Genomic DNA, 10,053 nt, shown 5'->3' on the forward strand with positions numbered 1-10,053 from the left:
TACATCTCCTTTCACTGGAGATTCCAGAGCCAATGTTGCCTTTCACCCTCGTGCTTCCTAGAAAATACTAGCTTTCCTAAAAGTCACTCTTATCACCCTTTTGGACACCCCAGTCCTGCTGTTTCAGGCCCTCCAACCTTTGCCGGGTCTATCTTTTGGTCAGGTCCAGGCTGGGTCCAAATCAGACTATAGCCGTGGTGTGTGGTCAGTGTGTGTGGCTAATTTGGAGATGGAAGAATCAGTGTTGGGCAAGCAGGCTAAGCAAAGTCTGAGAAGGCCATTTATTTATGTAACAAAACACTATGACCGAAATCTACAACATAATGAAAAACGTGGACTTGTTCCCTCAACCAAATCCCGGGAGGGAGTCGGGAGCAACCTTTGAAGCTCGAGGACAGTAGTGTGGGGACTGGATATCAGAAAACCATTTTACACTGCCAGGAGTGTAGAACTAGTTGCCCGCAATAGATTTTAAACTCAAATGGGGCAAGAGTGGTTTGGAGAAATTCCTGAGTCCTAAATGAGGAAACCATGGGCTACCTGAGATACAAGCCCAGTCTCCCGTAGGGGCACAGCCAGGGGGCAATGCTCTCCTCACACAGGTCCTTAGAACCTTGGTCAGAGGCAGAAATTCCGGCCAGACCATCGTGCTGAGGGGCAGGGGTGTGCGTGGGGGCGGGAGGGTGGGGTGCAATTCTCACATCCTTAGGGACCCTGAACCAAATCCAGGCGACCTCCCAGAGCTAACCCTCCTCAACGTCATGTTACTCCTGCAGGCCTAGGGATTAACCCTGTGCCACTCCCTCCTCCTCGCACAATCGCAGTGTCCAGGTGGCTTTGTGAGTCATCCAGACCCTCCGTAATAAGCCCACTGTGGGCGGAGCTGCCTCGCAGTTTCTCGCCCCTTCCCGCCCTGACTCAGCTTTCTGGCTACTGGAGCTCCGATTTCTCGCCAGCCGAAGCCGCCGCCGCGGGGGCCCGCCCCACGGGGCATGCTCAGTGCTGGGGCGGGCTTTGCCTGCCGCGGGGCAGCGTCCCACCCACCGCGCGGGTTCCCGGCGCCCGGTTCCCTTTAAATCAGGCCGGCCGGTTGCTAGGCAACGGCGCGGCCCGCGCGGGCGCTGCACTGCGGAGGCTCTGGCCGGAGTGGCCGGGAGCGGTGGCCAGCGCCGAACCGAGGGCTGCCGCCCGCCGGTGGTGACCAGCTTCGAGGACGAGGGACAGGGCCCACTGGACCCCACCCGCGCCTCCAGGTACGTCCGCGCGTCGGAAAGCCCGGGCTCCCCGGCTCGCCCCGCTTCCTCCTGGCTCGGCCGTCGGGGCCCCAGCTCGGAGGAGCCCGCCGACCCTGCCGCGACCCACTGCGGGCTCTCCTCTCCTTCGGGCTCCAGGCCGGGCGCTGGCGCGCACGGGAGGGAAGGGCACAGTTCGGGGGAGTGCGAGTGCGGAAGGGGGAGTGGGCTCAGGCCTCGCCCGCCGCCCCCTCCCCGCCGCCCGCCAGCCCAGCCGGAGGGTAGGGACTGGGGAGGTGGAAGGTGTCGCCTGCGGTGGGGGTCAGGGCAGCGGCCCGACCTGAGTCACCTTCTCTCCACTGGACGCAGCGATGGCAGGAGTTTCAGTTAACCATTTACAGAAAACAAACCCAAACTATGCATAGATATAGCTTTACAGCAAGAATGTGACTTCCATCCTAATAAAGTACTCAGGCTTCGCAACTAAGGTGACTTCGTATCTCTTCTCCCACAAGGAATGATTTTACGCCAATAACAAAGAGTTGGGGGTCATAACCGTTCACAGGGCCCAGTTTACAACTTTACTTCGCTCTCAGTAACTGCCAAACAATAGGGAAGGCCATTTGTCCTTCTCTATTGGACACTTGGCTCATATGTTAGGAGCCTGAAAGATTTAAGGCAAAAATCGGAATCACTTCCCTTTTGAATGATTTTTCAAATTAACTGTACTCCGAGGGAGGGAGGCAAGGCCTAGGCTCCAGCCCTCTGCTAACGTGGCTCTTGGCATGCTCATTAATAATAAGCATGCTGCTGCTGAGGCCAGCGGTGGCTCATTTGCTCAATAGGTGCTAAAGGGGAGGAGATACTGTGTTGAATAAGATGCCACCTTGATTCTCATCCCATTTGATATTTGCATTGCTTGGGGAAGGAAGACTTAGCCGCACAATCGTTGGGAAAGTGAGTTGACAAATTAGAAAGAAAACTTGTTTCAAAGTGTCTGGCATCACATTTCAGGTAGGCCAAAGGACATTCTAAGCAAATCACTTGTAATTTTCAGCTACATTTCAGACATAAACACAGTTTTGAGCCTTCTGGTTATTCGTATTTTCTGATACGCTGGGGGGATTTGATTTTTCAGCTCAAACTGGAGAAAGAGAATAAAAGCATCCAGTAGAAGACCTTGGACGTCAGGAAGCGTAAGTACAGTTGTGCTGGCTGATATCTTGTTGGAGTGTTTCGAAGCACAGAGCCTCACCCAACATACATCTTCCACTTTGTAACTAGATCATTAATCTGCAATGTCAGTACACTATCAAAAAGGCCTCATAAGACTACAAAAGAAAAGCGTCCTGAAGACTTTAGCTGAGCCGAATAAACTTGGAGGGAAAAGTACTAAGTCCTTTCCCTAAAATGTCCCCCAGAAAACTTCATAAGGCAGAGGAGAAATTATAAGTACAAAAACTCAATTCGAATCAAAGCATTATAGAATTTTCAGGAAGACTGTTAAGGATCATTTATTCAACAGATATTTCTTGAGGGCTACTCTGTGCCGGGTAACAGCTAGGGATACAGAAGTGAGTAAGATGCCAAGAGATCACAGTGTATTGGTAAAATAAAAGTATGTATGAAATGCTGTAGAAGCACAGGAAAAACTCAGCACAGAGTCATCCTTCCTCATCTTTAAGCTGATCCTCCAATTGTAATGTTTCAAAGAAGTTATTAGTGGCTCTGAAAAGCACTGGGGCATCTGGGAAGTTCTTGGTAAAGCAGTTGGTGCTAAAAATGCAAAGACTACCACATTTCTGCTTAGCTGGAATCAAGTTAGCTTCAGAAATTGGGAGCATCAGTAACTCGCCGGATTTAGGGCTGATTCTTTGCTGAGGATACAGGTTAAATTAATGTAAAATTTGAGTTTTGGTTGTCCTCTGCTTCCTTTAATGGTGCCTACTTTTTTTTTTTTTTTCAAATTAACTTTTTCTGAGGGCTGATGACTTCAGGCTGGCAACTTTGGAGCACATATCTTTGGAGAAGGGTTGGGTTGGTTCACGGGCTGGTTTATGCTCCAAGGGAGGGGAAGGAAAACCTAAAAAAGAACAAAACCTGTCATTTCCAGTGTACTTTAAAACTGCTTCCATTTTTGTTTTCATTAATTTCTCTTAACCACCTGTGAAATAGGTAGATTGTCCCTATTTTACACCCGAAGCAGCTGAGGCTCACAAAAGGTAAGTTTTCACAGAGTTCTAAAGTGTGGGAGCAAAGATATGTGACTCTTTCCGTCTGTTTTTTCACCGTAGTCCACACTCAGTTCTTTTCTCAAGAACTTCCTTTGCCTTCTTCCCCACAATTCTGCACAGTAAAACGTGTTCACCCACCTTGACTTCAGACCGTTCATTTGGGTCCTCATTTTGGTGTTGAGTAGTTTTCTGCAAGCCGGTAATTCTGAAGAGGGCAGAGAATATGGAAGCTCCTCTAGAGGGGGCAGGTTGGAATCTTCTCGAGTAAGGAGAGAGGGTAAGGCCGGCAGTGTTTTGTGCCTGGGAACGGTGGAAGTAGAAAAAAAAGTTGAGAACTACTGCTTTTAAGTGAGAACAGATTGGACAATGGAGCAAAGAAGCCAGGCCGGTGACTTTCTTTGTAGTAGACTTTTCCCCCCTGTTTTGGCCAAGCAGTTTTTCTGAGGGTTGGGAGAACTGAAACCATCCGAGAATAATGGGGAAAAGTTCCCTGGGCTAAGAAGGGCCCTTTGTCTTCCCCTTGCTGCTTCTGGGCTGTGACTAAAAGCCACGCCTCTAGTTGCGGGGGGCTGAGGGTAGTGACAGAAGGTTGCCCATCACAGGTTGGAGATGACCTTTTGCAACCATCATTCCCAAGTTACAACATTTAAGATGAAGCACCCTTGTGAGGTGGGAAAAAGCTTCTGGAGCTTTCCCAGATCTGTTTCCCAGTCCCTGCCCACCCCCACCTGGAAGAAGAGTCGCATGCTGCAGACAGATCTCGATTTATGCAAAAGAGATGGTCCTGAAGGTTTGAAGTCAAATTCTGATGTAAATGAGATAAGGCAACAGAAAAAAGAGGTTTGATTTTTTTCTGTCATCAAATTTCCCTAAAGAGTGTGATTTAAAATATGAATATTTTAGAAAACAAATAATTAAATTTCACATATTTGATCACTTATCCACCTTAACATGAGTATATTCCCCAGGGCCCCAGACTTTGAAAATGAAAGGAAGACGGTTTTGTGGGTTTCTCCTTTCACAGGGAACAGTAGGGTGTTATTTTCTGGAGCAGTTTGAGGATAGATGTGCATTCACTTAAGAATTTTATGGAACGGTTTACCTAAAGATCCATAATAAATGATTACTCTTTGTTTCGCTCTCAATAATTATGTTACGTCACATTACACTGTAAATTCATTTTCAATTTATTTTGTCAGCGGTGCCCAAATTCTTAGGTGAATATAAACCACTTACATGAGTCAAGGAGTTCCTTACTCCGCCAAAATGCCCTACTGCTTTGCCACTGCAAAAAAGAAGAAAGTCACCAGAGGGTGAATGGTGATGTTTTCGGGCAGATGCTAACTAGAACCATCGAGAGTCCGTTATTAATTCACGTGAGACACAAATGAATAGACGTAGCCGGATTATGGACACCCATGCCTTAACAGTGCAGTCCCAAGGACTTCTGGGGGATCACCGTCTTAGAGGACCCCCTAATGTTGTTTGTATCACACAAATTGATATTGTTTTCCTGTGTTCTGGCTTATTTGTTTCTTTAAAGTTATCATTTCTCTTGGGCCTCCTTCCCCTACCCTTCAGCCCTTCAGTATCCGATGTAGTGTGGGGTGGGCACTTATAATAAGAAATGTTCACAACTGACCCACTAAAAAGGCATGTTTGTACTTTTAATAATGGCTTCTGGTTAGATTTGCCTTCTGCTGCAACGAATTACCTAATCAAGTTTATTGAGAGCAAAATGGCTGCCACGCCAGGGTAGAGGAATGTCATTGTTTCAAAGCATATTCCTTGTCCTGGCCAGAGAATACTAATGTCATACTTGTTCTGCATAAAAAACAAACAGTGCAATTTGCGAAGAGAAAATGAAACTGGCAGCTTTTACCCCCAGTCTGGGCTTTGCCATACTTTGTGACTAGGTTTGGGAACAAGCCCTTAAAGGATATCTTGCCAATGAAAGACAGGAAAAAAAAAAAAGAAAAGAAAGAAAGGAGCAGCTCAGAGACCCCTTGACCCTGCCCTGTGTAAGCCATGGGAGGGAAATTCCAAAAGGCTTTTCAAACCTTTCTCTTTCTGTCCTTTGATATGTGACATGCAATTCTCCTTCCCCTCCCCCCCTTCGTTTTTCCTCTCTCCCTTTGTGGCCCTTTAAAAAATACCTAAGCTCTGAAAATAGTGGGTTGTTTTATTTCAATTTGTGGAATGAAATCTAGCAGAAGAATAAAGAGGAATTTTAGAAGAGGCGCTGACCTGGGAGAGAGGGTCTCAGTTTTACCGCTACAGGCTGTGTGGCCTTGATCAAATCGCTTAACTTCTCTGAGCCTCAGTTATAAAATAAGTGGACTCTTCCCAGTTCTGTGAAAAGCATTGGCTATAAAGGAAATTGTACAGAGGCTCAAGGAAGAAAAGTAGTGAAATTAAAGAAAAAAATATGTATATCTTTTGCCAGAGATTTATGGGAAGGTTGGAGATAGAAGTCACATTTGCAAGGAGCAAAATTATTAATGAAAAGCGTTTTCTATCTTAACTTTTATCTATCCCCAGATCTCCTCTCAGATTTGTCATTATTGCTCTCTCCAGCTATAAAGTGGCCTCACCTTATTTGCCCTTCTGCACACCTCCTTCCTGATCTGTCTCGCCAATGCCTTTCAGCCAGAATTAGATAGGAGGAGGAGTCTCTCTCCCATTACTACCTGATTAGAAGCATTTTCACCTTTTACAGAATTGTCTGGTAAAAATTTGACTGCTAAAAAATGTGACTGCAATTAGCATCACCATCTTCTCTCTGTTCCCTTCCTTTACGATTGCTATCATACTTCCCAATCATTTGCATTCATATTCCTAGAGAGGAGAGAAACCAGGATTCTGATTATCTTCCCCTTTAAGAACAGATAGCTCACAGTGCTTCTGGCTGGTGACTAGTGAAATCATGGAAGTCAGAGAGGACTGTTTCAAGAGAAGAGACACGATGCTGCAATGGCGAATGTATCCTATGAATTTTGAGTCTCAGCTTATTACTATGGTCTGATCGACCAAACTTTAATAAAGCTTGGCTTTTGGGTTTTGAACCACTCATTTTAACACTTTCACTGAATATTTGTACCTTTCCCTTTCCTCAAAGCCAAGGAGTGGCCAGTGGGGATGTACCCTTAGGGATAGCGAGTCCCTTCCTTCTTTTGGGGGGTGAGGGGGTCAGGCATGTTCAGTACACAGAGGTATCAGGTTTATTCTCTCATGAGCTGTAGCAAGGAAAGTCTGTTAAAATTTAAACTACTGTTGTTAAAAAGAAAATACTAGAGAGATAGTATACCAGAAAGTGGTTATCTCAGGGGATTATGAGGGAGATTCTTTCTGTTTTCTGTGCTTTTCTGTATTTTCCAAAATTCTACAAATAACATGCACCACTATTATACTATTTATATAATATGGCATATTATGTTTATATATTTCATATTATATAAATATATATTATATATTAAAGAACACAATAGTAAAACACTTATAATCTGTAATAACATTAAAGAGAATATTAATTAAAAATAAACACAATTGCCATTTTTCGTTACCAAGATAAAATTACATTTGTGTGCATGGGAAAAACAGATGCGGGCATGCTTTGATTTTTCTCCGTGATGATGCTACAAACATATGACAGCAAATTAATGTATAAAGTGAGTAAAGTGATGCCTCCCTTCTTCTTCCCACCCTTTAGCAGTAACTGCAGTTGCCAGTTTGGTGGCTTGAGATGCCAGTGGCCCTTCAGCATGTTGCTTGGGTCCTCTCTCCCTTCTCTCAGAAGTAGTTACTGCTCACATTTCCGTGCTTTAGGAAAGCTGTATCTTATGGATTCTCTTTGTATAGGAAAGACTCCTTTTGAAACAAAATAGATATCCTGTAATTTTTATAAATTTAGAAAGTTGTTTTTTGGCATGCTAAGTTTTCACCTAAAAACTGCACTTGGGGTCAGTATCTTGAGAAAAACGCATTTGGCGGCATTAATATTTCCAATTGTTGACATTCGGTTCTCATCATGAAATTGCTGTCAAAACGGATAGAATTCTGTACACTTGGCAGTCTTGCCTAGAAGCAAAGCCTGAGACTGGAATAGCAGGAATTTACAGGTCAACGCAGAAGGGCATTTGGCAGAGTTAGTCATAAGGAAGTCTGCATGGTATACTTTCCCCAAAGCAGCTCACGTTGCATTAAGCCCTGACGTTTTAGTCACTTTAAAGAATGAATAAACAGTAGTCCAACCCAAAAGAACTAGGAAAAAAATCAGGCACGTTAGAACCACAGGTATTAAGCTATTATTAATATCAACCTTAATTTTTAATGACTTTTACTATTTTGAAGCAGTCTGTTTTCATGCGTATGGTTGCTTTCACACAGAATTATTTTCTCTATCTGTAATAAATAGCCAAATGTGTCAGTTTGTTGGTTGAATTTCATGGGGTCAGAGAATTTTAAAGCTGGAGGGGTCTGCAGAACTTAGCTAGTTTAGCCCTTTCGTTTTATAAATGAGGGACTGAAAGCCAAGCCACTCAGCAAGTTAGAGGGAGAGCCAGTCCTCAAATATTTAGGTTCTTTCACCCAAGAGCCAGCGTTCTTAGTTCTTTCCACTACACCAGCTGCCAGTGTAAATAAGGTGCCTTGATTTTAAATTTTGTTTTTCAGGAATTGGGAGAGGTGCCTGAAGAAATGGATGCTAGAAGAAAACACTGGAAGGAGAATATGTTTGCTCCTTTCTTTAGTGCCCAGGATGTTCTAGACCAGCCTGAATCTTCTTCTGAACAAAAGACTTCAGAGAAGACCAAGAAAATGGAAGGAGTTTATAATTTGTCTAGCAGAAAGTTTCAAGAAGAAAGTAAATTCAAGAGGAAAGAATTTACTTCCCAACTAAATGAAAAAGAACAAGGACCAAATTTAAGAGCGAGAAAGATAAACATTTCAAAGAATGAAGCAGATGCAAATTCTGCCTCCTGTGAAGCATCTAAGTTGGGTGTTGCAGCCAAAGAAGGCTTGAATAGCACAGATGGTCATTCCACCTGGACTACAAAGGAGTTACCAACTCCACCGCGACAAGACAAGAAGGACAAGAAGAAGAAATTTACCAAAGGAATGTCTCCCAAACTTCGCCTGAATCTTCTGAATGAAGAACTGGAAGAGCTAAAGATGAAATGCAAAGAAATAGAAGAGGAATTTGAAAATGCTGAGAAAGAACTTTTGAACTCCAAAAGAGTAGTCTCCGCAAAACACCTAAATTTTCAAGGAACAGGGATGGAAACTTCGAAGAAAGACTGGGAACTTCAAGCTTTAAGAAATGACCTATCTGAAAAAGCAATAAATGTCAAAAACTTAACTGAAGAGCTCCAACAAGCCAAAGAAGTCATCCACAAGTTGAGCCTGGAGAACAGAGATTTGAAAGAAGCTGTTAGGAAGTTAAAGCGTCAGACTGAGCTGGGCAATGCACTCCTAAGGGAAGAAATGAAATTGTATTATGAATTAGAAATGGAGAAGATCCGTGGAGAGCTTGATGCCATCAAGAATGAACTGCGAGCTGAGAAGATCCTGCAAGCAAGAAATAATAGGGCTCTGGAGTTGCTTCGAAAACACTTTGCTTCTGTAACATCATCAAGTGCCCTTAACAGCTTTACAGGGGATTTGTTTTAAAACTTAAAAAAAAAGCCTTTCATTAGGCAAATCATTGAGCCAAATCAGTGTTCCTTGTGCTTTCTTTGTGTACTACTTAAAGTGTGTGTAATGGGACATAATTTTCATTTTTGGTGAATCCGAGTATCTGTAAAACGTATAGATGTTAACTTCAAAGCTTCTGCTTTCTAATGAAGCTATTGTGAGAGTCCAAATGAAAACGAAGCGTCAGAAGCCTTTTTTATATATATTTCACTCAAAGACATGTAGTGATTCGATTCACCAAATCATTTATGAATACAAATCAACAGCCATTTTGTGATCTTGTGAGCAATGTGTCCTTGGCACATGAATATTCTTCCATCAGTGTTCATTGATGTTAACAATAAAAATCTTGTTTATGTGTATAAGCATAACATGTGTCTGTGGGTCTTAGAGTGCCTGTTCAGACTCTATGGGATACTGAAAATGTATCTGCTTTCTTTGAGATCTAACCTTAATTAGGCACATATAAACATCTCAGGAGAAAAATGCAATTTATTCTCCCCCTACTGTTTTCCTCATGCCTTCTTCCTTAACCTGGCCACCGTTCCTATAGACTAGAAGACGACTTAGAGACAAGGCTGGGACCTTTGCTAGAGCCCTGAATTTGTCAGCAGTGGCTTTCGCTTATTCTTCTGTTGACCAGCAAGGGGCGTTGTTTACACAGTTCTTCCAAAATTCTACCAGGGGAAAATTTATAAGCTTCCTGCCCAGTTTACATCACCAGCTGACCGGGACTGGGGTAAAAAGTGTTGGATGTCATCTGGGCAAGCTGTTAGTGAGCTGGCTTGACTGATACAAGAATCCAGTCCTGTAGGGGCCCAGGCAATGACAATTTATTTTATACTTATAAAGAATAAAAGTGTACTGCCTCAGTCCTTTGGTGGAAATGATGGGCC

At 43.7% G+C, this 10,053-nt stretch overlaps 1 protein-coding gene across 1 annotated transcript; it reads left to right on the top strand.

Moving 5' to 3' along the window:
- The first annotated feature begins 342 nt into the window (after nt 1–342).
- Nucleotides 343–9,525, top strand: CCDC160 (coiled-coil domain containing 160). The gene is made up of 3 exons (XM_070603541.1): nt 343–1,253; nt 2,371–2,428; nt 8,138–9,525. The coding sequence occupies exon 3, from the start codon at nt 8,162–8,164 to the stop codon at nt 9,131–9,133; it is 972 nt and encodes a 323-aa protein (XP_070459642.1). The 5' UTR covers nt 343–1,253; nt 2,371–2,428; nt 8,138–8,161; the 3' UTR covers nt 9,134–9,525.
- Nucleotides 9,526–10,053: the final 528 nt, after the last annotated feature.

The sequence above is a fragment of the Equus przewalskii genome, chromosome X (assembly GCF_037783145.1).
Source record: "Equus przewalskii isolate Varuska chromosome X, EquPr2, whole genome shotgun sequence".
In the NCBI taxonomy this organism is placed as follows: Eukaryota; Metazoa; Chordata; class Mammalia; order Perissodactyla; family Equidae; genus Equus; species Equus przewalskii.

Bases quoted from the DNA above. Each gene is read 5' to 3' on its own strand.
- CCDC160 (XM_070603541.1), top strand. From the start codon at position 8,162: ATGGATGCTAGAAGAAAACACTGGAAGGAGAATATGTTTGCTCCTTTC.